This window comes from Haliotis asinina, chromosome 6 (genome assembly GCF_037392515.1).
Source record: "Haliotis asinina isolate JCU_RB_2024 chromosome 6, JCU_Hal_asi_v2, whole genome shotgun sequence".
NCBI classification, from domain to species: Eukaryota; Metazoa; Mollusca; class Gastropoda; order Lepetellida; family Haliotidae; genus Haliotis; species Haliotis asinina.
The window spans coordinates 50,221,540-50,239,960 of NC_090285.1; the positions used below are offsets into that span (position 1 = coordinate 50,221,540).

Here is an 18,421-nt window from a genome sequence, read left to right on the forward strand (position 1 = left end):
CCCTTATGGCTGGAATATTGCTGAATGCGGCGTAAAACAACAAACAAACCGACCGCCAGGAAGTCTGCCCACAAGCTGCCAGTATCATGCTTATCTGGTTAGGCAGCTCTAGCTAGAAACGTACCCTCAAGTGGGCCAATCCTTGGTTAGCAATATACAATCCCCTTGACTGATTTCGGTCATCTTATGTCTTTAACAGCCTCTGCGATATCAGTGCAAATGCTGGTCAAATGCTGGTCGTGCCCTAATCACAGAATTCCTTACAACGCTGACACTGTAGCGCAAATAGCGTTGCGCAGCAGAGAGAAAATGACCAGTCTTCCTGTATACATGCTGTGATTTTTCTCTGTTACTGAGCCCAGTTTGGGCTACAGTTTGTCTATGTTAACACACCCCATGTAGGTAGTGTGGTTAGTCTCCTGTCACCAGATATGGATTTTGTCACTGCATTTCATGATAGTAGGTATGATCAAATACTATACCATTTAAAATAACATAACATTTACAACTCTTCACATAAGGCAGAGTTACATTACTGCAAGTATACAAAGAGATCCGCGAACTAGGGGAGATCACTCTGGGACCAATGATCCATCACGTTATGATACTTGGATCCGTTTTCCACCATTGGTTTTCACAAGAGTTACAAATTGACACAGTTTGGCTTATCATCATCATTTAATGATATCAGCTGTAAATATACATAAATATTATACATAACAATGTATGGTATGCAATATGAACATCATACATGCCATATAACTATAAGTGGTAACAAGCATGTCCGAGGTGTGGTAACATTCTCAAACCTGGCTTTTGCCAGTCAGGATTAATCGAACATGTCCTCCTGAAACACCATGTCCTTATGAAACATGAATAGTTCTGTGAGATTTCTCTATTTTGCATACCATAAATCAGAAAGCATTCAACTGTAAATAAAATTGTCAAAAACAGAATTCCATCCTTGTATAATTTATGGTTCACTCACAGTGACATGTATTTTCACTTATGTCTAGATAATCTTGTGAAATGATGGGTGAGTTTTAATTTCCTCTGCTTTCAGCTATATGCCAGCAATATCAAGTCAGGGGATACCAGAAGTGGGCTTCAAACATTGCACCCATGTAGGGAATCAAACCTGGGTCTTCAGCATGACGAGTGAAGCTTTAATCATTTGGCTACACCTCCACCCCTGTAAACTTATCAACTGGTATTAACCGAGTAGTGAGAAGTTGAGATAAAAATCCCATGCCAGAAATAAAAATCCAAGAAATAAAAGAAGAAAGCCCAAGTAAAGATGTCATACAGTAATACCCCCTGAAAGGTTTCACATTTCATTAACACTGAAGGTACCTGAAACTTCAATAAATATGGTCCCCAATGGACTTGTTGTAATGTCTCTCCATGTGATACAACATTTTAACAATGTTCACTAACAGTCTACTGCTGTCCCTTGCATAATGATAACACAGTGCATAATCAATCAAATCAAATCTTGAATTTGTTAAACATGAATTCCACATGGTATCTTCAGGGAATCAATTTCAAAATTCTCCTAAACCGAGTGCATAGATGGAGAAACCTGTAAATATATTTCCATTCAAACATGACATCCTCTGTTACAATGGTTCCCTTGCTGACGTCATTAACTATAACCTCATTTCTACTGGAGACAAATCAGAAAAAGTCTGATGTAAATGACTGTATTAAATCTTGTAGTAGTACTGTACAGGTAAACAGACTGACTACACCAAAAGAAGATTAATGTGGACACCTGTGTTAAAGCTACTTGTAGTCCTAAAATACCAATAATTACCAGACCAACATCTACTTGTGGACTAACATCTAGTTTTGATTCGGGACATTTAAACAGTTCCCTACTGGTCTACCTAACTAAATCTCATTCTCTCATTCTATCACACACTTTGGTCGTTGTCAACATTAGTCATTATTCCAGTAGAATATGGTATTTCTGGCACTTTCATGACAATCTTTTCAAACTTTAAAATATTCCAAGCATTCATCAGCTTTTCTAAATCCTGTTCATGCTTCTGAAAAGGTTCCAGAGACATATCGTTGCATCTGAACATAGTATATTATGTATTTGTCAACTAATTATGCTGTTGTATGGGCGATACCTGCACTGTAACAGTACTTTTGATGATTGTATGTGACTATGCTACTAACACTATTTTCTACACGTCAGGGACTAGATACAAGGGCATAGAGATATTACACTGGAAGTCTCTTTGGTATTAATACTTAAACATACTGAAGGCATAAGGGTTCTCGGCAGGAAATAAAACTATTTACAACTATTTGTAAATCTTCATGTGACCACTTGTTTGGTAATCACTCTTCTTACAACTGTTTCAGTCTGGGGACAGAATAGAATTTTGATAAATTTGGAAACATCAAGGTCAGAGATTCAAACATTCAATCAAACATGAATCATAAAAATACTCACTATATAAAGAAGCAGTTTGATTTGTTGATCAAGGATTGAGGGAAACTTTTATCCACAAAATTAATTTAGGTAAGCTGACAGTGAAGAGAACCTCTAATGAAAATCTAAGAATGCTTAAGATGACAGCTGAAACATAGGATCATGGCAGTGGTGTAGCAAAGGTAAAGTTTTGTAGTGAGTGAGTTTAGTTTTACGCCACACTCAGCCACCTATATTGCGGCGGTCTGTAAATAATCGAGCCTGAGTCAGACAATCCAGTGATCAACATGAGCATTGATCTATGCATTTGGGAACCGATGACATATGTCAACCAAGACAGCAAGCCTGGCCATCTGATCCCATTAGTCACCTCTTGTCTAAAGTATTTCAAAGGATTAGATGATTTTGAGTTTGTTTATTAGAACATACTTTTCAAACTAAATCTTCACCAGTTATTAATGAAATGATTACTGCAGGTGACTATCTAGCAGTATCACAAACACTTTTCATCAACTATTTAATCTGAGAGGATTACTTTGGCACTGTGATGATTAACTGCAACTTTATAGCAGCAGTATCACAAGGGGGTAAAACCATAAGTATGCTTCATATTTTGTACACATGTGGGGAATTGAACCCAAGACTTAGACATGGCGAGCAAACACTTTAACCACAAGGCTACGCTACCCCTCATTCTTAACATATTTGGCACCTATTCATGCATATACTGTTTACCCTTAAAACCTAAACCTTAACATTAAAGTGTCGTATATGCCCTAATCAGAAAGTGTGGTATGTGCCCTAATCATTAAAGTGGGGTATGAACACTAACCATAAATGTGCGGTACTTGCCCTTGAAATCAGGGTGGCTACCTACTCCTGAATGGCTAGTATTCCGTCGAGTGCTACATTTATAACATATATAAAGTGTACTAACACAATGATGTATGCCGCTGACGTTGGACAATAAACTGGGGAAGAATTCTGAGACTATTAGGTATAGTGCTACAGAAGATCACCATGTGAAGTCAGCAGTATAGGCGAAAGCCATTCATACAAGGCAAGCAAAGCAAACCGTTTGGATCACTCTCATTTCACAAAAATATGTGACAGTTAATTTTATGCCTACCCTAGATTCTAATAATGGCTACCTATGTATCCAATGCTGATCATCATAACTTTGCTAAAGATGCTAAAGCTGGACCAATTTTATGTCTTGTTTTACCAATTTAAAGAAAAAGAAAAAAAAAAATTTTCCCACTCAAAAAATAAAACCTTAATGTTAATGAGATACATGTGAATACTGTTGTGAAACCTAAACTCACTCAACTTATTTTTAGTTGATATAAAAAAACCACAAGAGTTAACATGAAACTCATGTGGGTTTTGCTTTGACTAGAGATTTTCATTTTGATATTTTTCCTTTCTGTCTTTAGGTTTTCTGATGATAAAAATCCTTAAAACACAAAATAAATTTGTTCTGGCCTAACATGGAAATAAACACTAAGTTTTATAAATTTTGATTTTGGCCCATGGCCATTTTGGGGATTACACTCCTTTAAATTCTCTGACTCAAACATAACTGAAGACCTGCAGTGAGATATATGAGACGTCCATTATGAATCAAGTCTACTAGTAGTAACATGATATCACAGATAAGATATGGAGATTCAAGTCCTGTCACTATTAACTAACATCTTCAAAGCAGTGACCAAAATTAAGCAGGGCCCAGGGTCCTTCAAGCCTTTATGGAGTTTGATTTCAGACCCTGTGAATCTCACTTTTAACATTTTAGTTATGACAAAGACCCTGAGACTTTCATGCTTAATTGTGAACACAGACAATAAAACAAGACATATCAAAGAGATAAATGATTTTTAACATAGACATCATTGTATCAAGGTTTGATGTAATGAACTCATGGGTGTATAGAAGTAAAAGTTTAGTTCCTGTATATACCTTATTTAGTCATAATTTTGTAGTTTTCAATATATCCTCCCTTCTCTTCCCTCAGAGGTTACTCAAGTCATATCTTTCCACATAACTTCTGTTCTAATAGGGCGAGTGCGAGTGTTCAGGTTTTGTGACTGGTTGCAAACAGACTCAGCTGTGCAATCAGCAATGGTGTTTCAAAAGTGATGATTCTCAAGGACTCAGTAATTTCCATATGCTTTGGGAAAACTAGAACCTCTTCCCCAACGCGACACGGAAATAGTTTTTTGTAGACATAACTCAAGTCATGTAATGGTGGATCAGTGGCATCTCCATTGCCGTTGTTGACAACGGACAAGCTAGCAATTAAATGTCATGTATGTCACATCAACATAAGTCATTGGCAGATGAGGGATATTTGTGGCCCCATCGTCTATTGGTAGTTTCTGATTTTCAGTTATAAATCAAATACCGAAACTGCGCTAACTCCATGGCAGCAGTCATACTGGATCCATGCTGATGTAACGAATTTCCTGAGTGGAAAGAAAAAAGGGAGATACTTCATGTTGAGATGTTTGGCCGTTGGCGGATTTTACAGAATGGGGAAATGTTTAGAACGCATTAGAATGTATTAGAACATGGGTTACACGGGAAGATATGACTCGAGTAACCTTTGTGGGAAGAGATGCGATCCTCGAGATAACTTGAAGTATTTACAAAGGTCCCTTCAACATCACCATAACTATGTATGTTCGACAAAACGTGATACATAAACACCGTGGCTTGCTGAGGAATATGACAAGTTTGGGCTGCAATACTATGTAAATCAACACACCTGGTATCTGGTCACAGTTGCACTCCTGGGAGAACTCCCTTTGTTAATCCAGGGCAGAGCAAATATAACATTTACAGGTGTTTTAACATTGTTAACGTGTACTATACTAAAAATGCATGGAAAAATATAAAATTTTGATGACATAAAACAATTCTTATTCATGCTATAAAATCAGAGAGAAAATCATACAAGCATTCGATCATACAAACTTACAATCACACAAACATATTTACAGTGACACAAACATACAATCATTCCAACACAGACATATATACAGACTTACGATTGTGCAGAATACCGTAAGAGAGTAAAGATGAAGCATTTCAGTCCAGTTATGGTTATCCTTCTGATGATTTGATTTTGGTTTCAAAATGTTTTGTTTTTTTCAACTTTTGAAGTAGAATGGAGTATTTGACAATTACATAATGACATGTAGGTATTGCAGCCTTGTGATATACCAAGCATAGTGTAATACCCAGATCAAAGATTACTAACAATGGCAAACAGCTTGTGTTCAAATGGATGTTCTAAAGAACATTTGAAAATCACACACTTCAGGATTAAACTTCATCCTGGCACTGAGTCTGTTGATGTACCAATATGTAATTGGTCGTGTTTCTTTTGCTGTTCGGTTTATATCAATTTTGGTAGAAATCTGCATTTTCACATGTTTTGAACAAATGGTTGTCTTAACCTGATGCCTTAGCACAATGACAACACTTTTATGCTTCAACCCTCTAAAATTATCCAGTCACAAACCAATAATGTTGCAATTTATCAGCACTTGATATATAATGAAGCCATCTATACATTCCCATGATAATAATAATTTCCCAATATTGTTAACCTTCTCAGCACTATGGACACCATGGGTGATATACACTCCGTATACACTCCCCAATCATAAGCTCCCTATGTTGTTAAACCTCTTCATCACGCTTGGGAAGTTGTCTCTGTACAACACAGGGTCTGCCCGGAACTCGACGCTCTTGAGCGGCATTGATTGGTAGATGCTGGTAAACTGGTTGATACACTCTGACCTCTCAACCATGTGAGTCAGATCGGCCGACAACATCTCGTTGTTGACGCACTGCGGACACTTGAACTTCTTCCTGGGCGTCACCTTCATGGGTGCCTTGCCGGTGATGTTGGTGATGAGGAAGTTGATGGCGATGTCCTCGCAGTTCATGTGTTCGTCCACCCACACCTTCATGTTGCCCGGCATGGAGTAGGTGTACAGGTAGCTGAAGTACTGAAGGAGGAGGAGAAGGAGGTAAGTCAGTCAGGGAATGACACCAATGTCAACAACATCGGCTTGATCATAGACTTGTTGATTATGTCACTACTCATTAAAGGCACATTGTTACACATCACTCTCAAAAAACATAATGTATTTCTCTCAATGATGTTAACTGATCCCTCAGGGAAGTTACCATATGATTTATTCCCCCCAAAAGTACACATTTAGATTACAATATTACAGTAAAAGGTTTGAATGTTGAAAGTTAAAAATACCCTATAGACAACTATGAGTTTGAATTTGAAAACCAGTTTGGTAAATACCAACAACACTAAGTGTGACAGTGTTTGATGTAAGGAGCAATTGTTTACTCTGCATATATGGCAAGTGTTATCTGTTTGGAAGCTGTTTGCCTCAAGGTTTCAATTATCAAGCTGTAAAGGACAGTAGGTCATTACTTTAATAAAAGCAAAAGTGAGTGCATATGCTCCAATATGCACAATACATGCCAAAATAATGTTGAAAACATGTGACATGGTGCAGCAGCAGTAACAGTAGTAGTAAACTTAAACGACTAGGCTACCCCACCACAGTAGAAGGAGTAGCAGTAGTAGAAGTAACAATAGCAGTACCTTGTGATAGAAGGCAGCGCCGGTGAGCACCATGGAGATGGCGTTGGTCCACTCAGACTCGTACTTCCACTTGTGTGTGCTGTTGTCCCACAAGTGGAGCCGAGATGGGAAGCCCACAAGACGATCAGGGAACTCCCTCCATACCTAGAGAAACATCACATGTCAATTATTCATAAAATGAAAACTCAGCCAATTTACAGTATTTCATTTTGAAGATGTTTCTATTTGATGAAGTAAAGGGCATAATTATCTCAAAAATGGCAAAATTGTCTCCCCTTGATCTAAATCAAAAAATCATCCATGAATATCCTACACTTGCACATACCAACAGGAAATGGCATGAAGACATTACCTCATAACCAAACTCCAGTTCATCGGCTGTCAACATGATGATGTCATCATCCAAGGCCAGGATACACTCCGTCTCAATCTCATCATAGGGGAAGAACCTGTGAAAAAAGTTAACAGATGAACACAAGGGGATCAACCACGGGAGTATCTGACAGTCCCAGCTAATTTCCTTCCACCTCCTCTAGAACAGAGGTTATTATTTGCAACAGTTAGTGATTATCCTACTATATCTCACACTGACCTGGATCTGGAAGAAATTGGGCACTATCATCCTTTACGAGTGAAGAAATGGATCTTAATGATACATTGCTCATGCATAAGCAAGCATGTGAGAGTGGTTGTCCGTGTGGGTATGTCCTACTGAGATACCACATTTAAAACCATTGCCACAGTTATAACAGTTATAACAGTTGCCAATATATCTTAAAATATTAAGACATATCAGTTAATGTGAAGAAAAGCCCAAAATCATGCATGTTTCCAACATCCACACATCCAAACACTACTTGATGCAGATATATACTGTTGGTGTTGTCTTTTAAGTTTTCAATGCAATATTCTAACAACATTCTATTGTAGACACTGCAAGAACAGATCCAGTTTAACCTCTGAAAGTCACTAGGATAGATCACTGGTTCCCCAACCTGTTGCTCAGTTTGTTCTTCTTAGTCTGGACAACTTTCACAGGTTTGCCGATGTATGGCCATGATGACACTGAAACCAAACAAAAAGAAGGTGTGTTTTTAATGATTCACCCAAACCTTTGAATTTCAGCTATGTGCAAAATTTGCCACAAGTAATCATGTTCATGCATCTCCAACTAAAACATGAAACAATTTTTTCAACATCTTGAGTGTAAAGGGTTACAGAAAGCAACCCTTCACACTTAAACCCATAGATTCATCAGTTCATCAGAGACTTACTTGGAGGAGGGGCTTTATTCTGATTGTTCCAGACAACGACGACCTTGGCCAAACTGGGCACCTTGGCAACCTGCTTGATGACCTGGAAGAGTGACTCAAGTCGGTCGTAGGTGAGGATGACAGCTGTGAAGCCCTGGGCCTTGGAGGGGGTGAGGGGGAGAAACAGTGGGTTGTTGATCGCCTCCTGGAACAAAATTGGGAGATAAGTACTAAGCCAGCAAATAAGGCTTGTAAATGGAGCATATTTGTCAATATGTTATTGAACTGCAAAACATCATATATAATGAATATAGGTACCTGGTTTGATAGGCAATGTGACCTTCTGTCAGCTTGTGTTTTCCAGGGTAATGATAATCAGATTATATGGGTGCTTCAAGCAATCATCATGGGTGGAAAAATGCACATGACAAAAGGACTATTATTATTATTATCATGAATATTCACTACATCATACATGTATTTATTCTTTCTCATCTCTCCAGTCACGGCTTCGATCCTTGTTCACTCACTCACCTTGTTGGGAATGTCATTCCATGACTCATAGCTGCGACTGGCATACGGGAAGATGCGTGCGTTGATGATCTCCAGGGTTGTCATGGTGATGGCCTTCATGGAGCTGAAGTAGTTGTCCCAAACGAACTTAACCTGCTGTCTCATCTCGTACACGCGATCGACACTGTATGCTTTGACGATGTTCAGGAGACCATCGATGTCATCCTCTCTCACTGTGATGCCAATTCTGTGAGACATTGACAAAGATGCTCTTTCATAGGGACATAGAGGGCATCAAGAAAACAGCAAAACTGTAGGTGTGAAATGGTACACTCTTACGAAGGTATGATACGTATGGTGGTATAAAATGCAGAAAAGAGGCAAACTTTACATTGTTTAATTAGATGGACAGGAGTTACCCCATTACCTTGTTATTTTGAATGAACAAAGCTGTCATTTTATGACTACTTAGAACAGTACAAAAACTGAAAATACCAATTTTTTTTATTGCATTAGGAAGGAAAATGCTGAAGTTATGTTACAACCATGGTATACCATTTCATCCCTACAAAACTGTTCCCTTGAATGAGGAGATGGTTTTGCTCTATCAGTACATTACTGCATACTCACAGACATACTCACTCAAAGAAATGGGCTCTGAGATGGGAAATCAAACCAGGGTTCGAGGTTTTATAAGAAAACACTGCTACCATATGACAGAATTCAATGTTTTGTTTTATGATGTTGCAACATGAACAATGACCTTAAAGGACAAGCAACGAACCAACTTGATCAACAAACTGCATCTGATCCTTGATGTCCCATACGAAAAAGCATTAACCCTGTGAAGATCTGGGACATAACTGAACTTCAGCAACCCATGTTAATTGCAAGTGGAGACATGGTCAGACTCACTGACTCTGTTGCCATGTCATCATATCCCAACAGCTTTGATCACTGGATTATCTGATCCAGACTTGATTATTTACAGACTGCTACTATATAGCTAGAATATTGCTGAGCATACTGTGGCATTAAAGTACAAACAAAAAAGATTAAGCATCATGTTCATAGGGGCCAAAGTTAGAACCTGTGATTAAAGCATGATAAAAAGTCTCAAATCATTATTTATACACGGGACAACATCGGGTCCTAGCATAGATGTCACAACAGTGCAACAAACTGGGGATAGAATGGTAACAATGGTTGTTGATTTGACTTTTCTATGTGCGGCTCTGTACTGCTTGACAGGGTCTCCTTTCATGAAGCAACCTTTACTGAGGTTAACCTTAACTCCCATTCTCTAACACTGCACTAAGGTTACCTTAGTGACTTATGATCACCTTAGTGCTTTGTGAAAGAAGGCCCTGATCCAGCTCAAGACAACTTTGGGCTCTGGTTCCTACTCTACTAGAGCGTTTGTCAGCTTTTCTGATCCTAAAGTACTGATTAAAGACTTCAACTTCTCAAACTCAAAAACACTGAAACTTTTTATGAGCGGTTCAAGATTACAAGAAAGGTCACACTCTTTATACTGAAGAACATTTTCATAGTAACTATTACACAGCTGCCAATATGGAAGCCTTTGTATTTAATGAAGAAGGAAAGGATCTCGCTTGCAATTACCGTGTCCAGTCGAGCACCTCGGAGAAGGGAAGGATGTAGCCGTCGGCGATGATGATGGGGATACAGCCGGAACGCAGTGCATCACTGAGAACTGGCTGCCCTAGTCGAGCTCCTCGTAACACCACACAGAATGTGGCATCCTGCACACAACCAATCCATCATTTTTAATATACTGGGCAAGTCCAGATCCCTTTCATTAGTGTTCAAGAGAAAGGGGGTTATATACCATTCTTAGCAATATTCAAGCTCTATCATGGCGGAGGTCACTTGAAATGGGCTTCACATGTTGCACCAATGATGGCAATCAACCTGTGCTTTCTAAGCAAGAAAGTAAATGGATGAACTGAGCCATTCTATCTCCCACTTTGACTGTAACACTGGACTGTATACCATCTTAACACACATAGCTGATACTTTTATAGTAATTGTGGTTTCTGAATTGCACCTAACAGGGATATGCCATCTCCTGATGACTCTTGTTCAACCCATTTAAGATGATATGAGATTGATGTTGGGTTCTTATGTCTGTGTGTGTGTGTGTGTGTCTCTCTCTCTCTCCCTCTCCCGCACATACACAAAAAAAAAAGAAAAAAAAAAAAGGAGAAAGAGAGAGAGAGTATGGTTTTATGCCACTTTTAGCAATATCATGGCAGGGGACCCCAGAAATGGGCTTCACAAATTGACTCCAAGTGGAGAATCGAACCCTGTTCCTCAGCGTGACGAGTAAACGCTTTAACCACAAGGCTACCCCAGTGCCCTTCATATATATAACTTGAGTGAAAAGCATTCATTATTGTATTCAGAACAGCTTAGTGAGACTATCATGTCAATTAAAGAGAATACCACAGTGCAATCTGCTTGTCTGAAAAGATGAAGAAAGTTCGTAACTATGTGGATTAAGGAATTAAAATTACATCAGCAGGGAGCTATTCAAACATGTTTGAGATCAATACAAGCACATTAGTCTACTGATAGCATAATGCTGCAGGTAGTTGTCTGTAGTCTACTATCCCCACCTGTAACACTTGAGGATAGTCATAGTTAGAGTTGCTGGTGCAGCGCTTCGTGACATTCCAGGTGTAAATGTCGTCCCGACAACGGTCTAAGACCAACACCCGTTTGTCCTCCAAAACCAACTTGTCTAGGACGTCCCGATATTCACTATGGAGGCCACTCTGAGACGATACAATCAGCCACTTTCTTTCCTCTCTAAAAACATTACATGACATGTATAATTACTGGATCATCAAATCATATAGTTTCTTCGTTATGATAACACAATGCCATTTTGAAAGTGGTCAAATGTAACAGATGTCATATTTGGGATTACACTTTCCTGGTAAAGTACAAATTCTAGTACTTTTTTGGTTGAGTCCCATCCAGGACTCAAACCTGCCCCTTCAGAGTCAGGCGCCCAATCGCCAGCACACAAAGTCAGATGCCTAGCCCTCTCAGCCACAGTGACAAGTTTTTAGTTGCTTTAAACCAAATCATCAAAATTCTGTCTATAAATGACAAACATGTAAATGGCTTATGACCAGACAGATCAGCGATTCATGCAATGAGCAGTGTTAAGTTTTACAGAGGCAATCATGCCACATGACAGGACTGATCATCTGATCCACAAAGGTGACTCGTATGACAGCATGGGCACGGAGATCACTTCTCACCCTGAACCTGGGATGAGTGTGTCTAATGCTACTCGCATCTGCACTATACTCACAAGTAAGATTTCTGTGGGAGATCTATGTGTGAAATGAGGGGATTGTACACGGGTATGGAGATGTCGAAGGTCCTCCTGTAAGACCAAGTTGAGAAGCCACTTCCTGCCAGGATGGCCCGCCCTGTAGCTAGTTCCAGTACTGTGTGGAAGTTCGGAGAACTGCCTGCCAGCATGTTGAACAGGAGATGGTTGGAGCCGTCTTGCCAGCTAAACAGTAGACAGGAATGACTGAGCAGTGAGTAAGTGAGTTGGGTTTTTTTCAGATTCCTGCAATATCTAAGGGACACAAGAAATGGGCTTCACATATGGTACCCCTGAGGGGGCCGTTTGCCACAGGGCAAGTGACTTTAAGAAAGTAATTTGTCCTGACTAATTTTCCACTTGGTCTGATTTCTATGGCATTATCATGATGATGAAATTATTACAGAATATATCAGCATGATATTTGACATACTGGAGCTGCACCACCCCTACCCCTACCCCAGCACATTTGGCAAATCTATATGCAGGTATTTTTATAGTTCTGTCAAATCTGGAATCACATTTCATATGACCCAATCAAAACTATGATCTCACAAACTAAGGGACATAACTCTGCCTAACTTGGCCGCCGCCTGGCCTTATCATCATACAGACAGATAAGGAACTACTTAGCTCAACAAAATACTTAAAAGGAATTACAACATTAGAATTTTCCAATTTCCAAATCAATGGCACAGACAGAATTTACATGAATGTATATCATGACATGAATGAATGACCAGTTTGACAATAATGACATCCAGTTAAATGTGTCAAACTGATAAATTGACCTCCCTTTTTAAAATTGAAGCAAAATAATGTCTATGGGACTCACAAAGGATATTATCTGTATCAAACCTTTAATATAGGATGCATTATTCCAGAAAAATAAATTATGCCGATCCAATAAAAAAATGTCACAGAAACACTCAATTATGTACTTACTGTGGCAATGATGCTAGAACTCGGTTTACATCAGCTAATCGTAGATTGTTCTGATTGAGAAGATCAATGGAAGGGATGAATAAACAAGCTGTTTCTGGATCATCAGTATAGTAGGGGCTGTCTGCAACAGCTTGTAATATTTCCTCGAATTCTTTAGACCTTGGAACCGTTAGCTCTTTGCCATTTTCATCTTCATATCTCTTTATAGGGTATATGTACACCGTAATTTTATTGTCATCGTTATAGCCACAATGATAAACTTCCAAGCAAGTGTGAAATGTACATGATGTTTCTCTGTCTGGGGTGTTGATTGTGTCTGTAGATGCAATCTGAACTACCTCGTTGGTTTCTAAGCTCCGAGTTATTCTGTTTAGAGATCTGTCTTTAGAGCTTGTAGACGGCCAAAGGAACAAAAACGCTACCATGGACAGTGCAAATAGAACACATGAACACAGCAAGAACATGTGACTGATGAGAAATTGAAGTTTAGGGCGTCTGCGGTTCCACATGCTGGTACTCGATGTTTTGATTTCTAATACTGTTGTCTGAAATGAAAAGAGACTCATGAAAGTTGAAACTTAGTTCAAACTGTTGGATTACTGCTTGCAAATTGAAGACTTGAGCTGCAAAAAGTTCATTTTAAGGCAGATACATGTCACAAATATTGGGAAACTATCATGAATGTTGGGATAACAAATACAATAACAGGTCAGCAGTTGTATTATTTATGACATTTTTCTATGCTCAGTATTTACAGTGTCTGAATGATCAGTGACCAGATTACTATGAAACTAAATATAGAAATTTGTGGACAATTATCCTGCCTGGCTTGGAAATATTCCATACTGCATATACTGCAAGTCAAATAACACATATGTTCAAGAATATAAACTCCATTTAAAAAAATAAAAAATGTTTTATATTCATGATTGCAAATAAGGAACTGAATTCATAAAGGTCCAATTTGCCAAATATGTGAATGAATCATAACAATACTATTGTAAACATCAATGATCAATCATTTCACCTATGAAAACAAAATGGAACTGGTGTGCAAGTCCTTTACGTTGTCAAAACATCCAAATTCTATCAACCTTGAAAAATACGTTAAATTTCACGGATTCAGTTAACAGGTGACTATTTCTATAAGTTACAAGTTACAAGTACTGGCATTGATGTTTGAATGCAGCAGCAATCATTATTCAAAGGTTTGTCAAGCATATGAATGATGATTATTTCAAGCCTGCAACCAAGAAATCACACCTGTAACATTGAGGAAATATAGAGTGACAACAATTTAAAGCCAGAATCTACAACATGTGAAAAAGCCTGTTCAAGTTGTGAGTGTAACGGTATCAAACCTACCTCAAAATCATGTTATATGCATCAGAAACTGGAGAAGATTTAAAAACTGTACATAATGAATCCCTAAAAAAATGATACCAAATAATATGTCATGATGTCATGTCTTTGTGGAGACATAAAGACAATCTGTGTTGAAGCATCACTGAATTCAGTTACAGCATGTATAAGCCAGGGTCAAATGAAACTGATTATTGTTATTCAATTAGTTTTACACAGGCAAGAATGGTCTCACAATGTTACTGCAATCACTTCTGCAGCTCTTCTATACACATGCTGAATATTGGATGAACTGGATATTGAACTAATGGTTTTTAGAACCTATGCATTCTGTTTTTATAGACACTGAAGATGTACTATATGGACAAAGGTCTTAATGTCTCATATACAAAATCTGAAGTAATTGTTACTACCAAGTAATTGTTTTACTATTTAGGACCACTGGCATTAAACACATTCAGCAACTTAAGTCAGCTTGTTTGGAGAAACATCCTATCAATAATGAGACAGATAGGTACCAAAACATTGGAGAAAAACCAGCCCCAATAATCTACTGGAAAAAGTATTTCAAAATGTGATCTTGAAATTGATTCATTGGGATATGTTTCTTCCAGTTTGTCTACATGTAACATTATACATGTAACTAAAATGTTCCCTCAATAGCGAATTACTATTCCATCAAACTGACACACGGGTGCAACAAACTGCTGTGCAGCAATATGTGGGTGTACTTACCACTTGTTCTCTTAAATGAATATTCCTAAAATATGAGATCGCGTTTGTCATACAGTCACGCGCACAACATTATCGGAAATAGAAAAGGAAATGTCACTTGTACAGTGTTAGTTCGCACTCTATCAGAGTTTACGGCACTAACCAAAGCTCAATTAACGATATGCCCCTCAGCTAAGTTAACTAAACAAAAACGATCAAGGGCGATTACAAAATAAAAACAGTATGCTCTATTCAAAACAGGGTTAATGATCCAACAGTTGGCATCGTTATATGACGTATTATTTTGGTAAATTCTGCCAATGTGGCACCGAACCTGGTTACCTAAACATTCAGTCAGATTTCAACAATGTTTCCAATAACGAGCAAACCTAAGACGATAGTGTATCCAAAACATACCTTTAATGCCGAAATGAAAGGGTAATCACTAAATTACATGGCTGAGTGGGGATACTTTATGGAATTTCCTCTGTTTATGTCAAACTCGTCTCAGAACTGACCATTTCCGGTTCCCGTAGCAGGTTCGCGGCGAATGACGCCGCTCGACCAATCAGATCACTGCTTACTACATCTTACGCGAATCCAACTTCATGAGCTTCGGCTGTCAACATCGCTCGAAGCAGGCGAAAAAAACAGTGATCGCATTTGGATATGTACTGTGCAATGGGTTGAGCCACCTAGTAGATATTCGTTACAGGGAAAATACCACGAAAATGGAGAAATTTTGATATACAAATTACCTGGCGCGTTGTGTGTTGCAAAATGCCAGGCATTGTGGTGTTCCGCCGGCGTTGGTCCGTTGGCTCTGACGATTTGGTGGTGCCAGCCGTTTTTCTCCTGGTTTTGCACGCAGCTTGGTAAGGACACTGTCTCGTTAGTATAGATCAATTATTTCACTGAATTCACTGAACTCTGAACACTGCTTGTCACAGGTGTTTCTTTTGCTGCAGATAAAATATTAGATAAGCCTGTATCTCATTTAACAACGTTTTCAGGACCAAAGAAAATTAGTCCATTTACGGTAGTAGCAATCCTATTCATAAGCCTATGTTTCTTTGAAATGGGCTGAGTTAAAATAATTTTCCCTCAATTCTCTAACAGTCTGCTCAAATTTTGGCTAGTTTATTTTATAATATCGGAAAGTTTGTGTTAAATTATATATAAATGGATCAATAGTGTGTGTTTATGCTTTCAGGTTTTTTTTCAAAGAAATAAATTAAAGTAGAGACCATATAATAGATTATATGGTCTCTGATTAAAGTGATATTAAAAATGAATATTCAGTTTCAAATAACATGTGTTAGTAACTATAGAGTTAAATTTCACATTTCTCTTCATCCAAGTTTACATTCAAGCACATTCATCTGTAATTTAGCAATTAATTATCTAAGTGAAACAACAGCTTACAGCAATTAGTGGTTTATTACAGTTCACTGATCACCATAATTTGTGAGTTGGATGTATATTTGATGTGATGCTCAGTCATGGTGCTATTTATGTTTTGTTTTTAATTATTGGTAAATTAATTTCTTGAGCGAAATGTTCAATATCCTGGCATAAAATAGTATTGAACAATTTTGATTTTTTATATTGATATATATAAATATTTGTTTTCATCTGTTATAAGTTTACAGTGTGTGTTTACTTTGCAGCATGATATTATATCATAACAACATTATCCATTGTTGACTTAAGTGCCAGTTTCTAAAATGTTACTGATATTTTTTGTAGTTATTATCCATTTGTTTTGTGCACAGGGATTTTTCGGAATAGCCACTGTGTACATATGCTGTATGTAATTCAGAGATAATTGAGAATGAATCTACAAACTTGAAAGAAATTGAATCATTTGTGATAGAACACAACATATTCGCATGGAGGACATTTCTTTAATACTTGTTTGATTGTTTTCCTTGTTGTTTACAATTGTGGCTCTTATTTGTCTACAACATTGTTTAAGTTCAGGATCACTTGAATTAGGATGCTCACAGTGGTATAGTGTAAGCAAGAGGACTGCTGTAGTGTTTACTATTTTTCATTGAATGGTCAACAAGAAGTGGAATATCCTTCTTCAGGAAAATGAATTTGATGACATGCTGTATCATTTCCTTGTCAGATCGCACTCTTGTATTTGTAACCATCATCAGATTTCCTATCCTGATAGTCGTCGGGAGATGTTCCATCTATTTCAGATGAAGAACTTTAGCAATTCATCTATAGGGTAGTATATGTGATGCACGGTTTGACTATGACTTGATTTATCTCACAATACATTGTTTTCATGATAGGAATTGATTTTTATGTCCTAAAGGTCCATGTCGTATAGAAAACCAGGGCCTCAGATAAAGGATGTATCGGCGTATGTATGGATAGAAAATATGCGCAATACGGTAGGAAATAATTTAGAAAACTTAGCAGATACGCTCCATAGCAGTGGTGTACTTTTTGAGAATCATTTACAGACATATTTATCTTGTTCTATGTTTACTGACATGTTGACACAAGCATAGCAATGTTGTGGTGCATGTATGAAAATAAACACAAGATTACTGATGCGCTATTAAGTTCCATTCAGTACTGTAAATATATTCTGAAGGTTTTACAGGACTGCTATTTTGAAAAATAAAATATGGAGTACATTCTCCTGATGTTGAAACGTTATCTGAAGCTGTGGTAAACGCAGACCAAGTTGCTGTGAAGAAAACCCTGTTATCTCTATCTCAGTATTGTTACCAACTCATTATGAACATGTTTTGTGATAACGTCACAAGTGATAAGGTTCAAAGTCAAACATGTGAAGCAGGAAGGGGTGGGGCAAGCAACTCATGTTCTCAGGTTGAGTGGGTTTTGAGAAGCACCTGGTATCCCAGGAGTGCTTTGACTCATGGTTAGTTGCACAATATACTGCATAATAGCGATGACAGTAAAGCTACTATATGCTAATGTATGACAACATTCCTTCTGACTTTTTAATGTCTGGATAAAGGTGGAGCTTCAGTCACATTTAGTGTATGAATGGGAGGGCAATGGAGGGTTGGGTAGCCTGGTACGCTGTAAATTTGAACTCTACAAACAAGAGACATGTACATCAAATAATCTACATGACTAGCGCATCCAAGAAAGTACTGAAGTAGATGCAGTTGTGATTAGCAATGCCTGAA

General features: G+C 38.0%; 2 protein-coding genes across 4 annotated transcripts in view; one reads left to right on the forward strand and one right to left on the reverse strand.

Annotated features, from left to right (window-relative positions):
• Window positions 1–659: 659 nt before the first annotated feature.
• Window positions 660–15,779, reverse strand: LOC137286532 (exostosin-2-like). The gene is made up of 11 exons (XM_067818449.1): window positions 15,660–15,779; window positions 13,167–13,711; window positions 12,201–12,407; window positions 11,494–11,686; window positions 10,478–10,617; window positions 8,873–9,098; window positions 8,360–8,543; window positions 8,081–8,150; window positions 7,438–7,534; window positions 7,086–7,229; window positions 660–6,465 (listed from the first exon to the last, which is right to left on the reverse strand). The coding sequence occupies exons 2-11, from the start codon at window positions 13,673–13,675 to the stop codon at window positions 6,115–6,117; spliced, it is 2,121 nt and encodes a 706-aa protein (XP_067674550.1). The 5' UTR covers window positions 13,676–13,711; window positions 15,660–15,779; the 3' UTR covers window positions 660–6,114.
• Window positions 15,780–15,852: 73 nt separating this feature from the next.
• LOC137288088 (diacylglycerol lipase-alpha-like) overlaps window positions 15,853–18,421 on the forward strand; it is a 145,668-nt gene continuing 143,099 nt past the window's right edge. For all 3 annotated transcript variants that reach the window (XM_067820464.1, XM_067820465.1, XM_067820466.1), the window contains exon 1: window positions 15,853–16,117. In XM_067820464.1, the coding sequence (XP_067676565.1) occupies window positions 16,023–16,117 (95 nt within the window). In that variant the 5' untranslated portion in view covers window positions 15,853–16,022. The remainder of the gene's footprint in view (window positions 16,118–18,421) is intronic.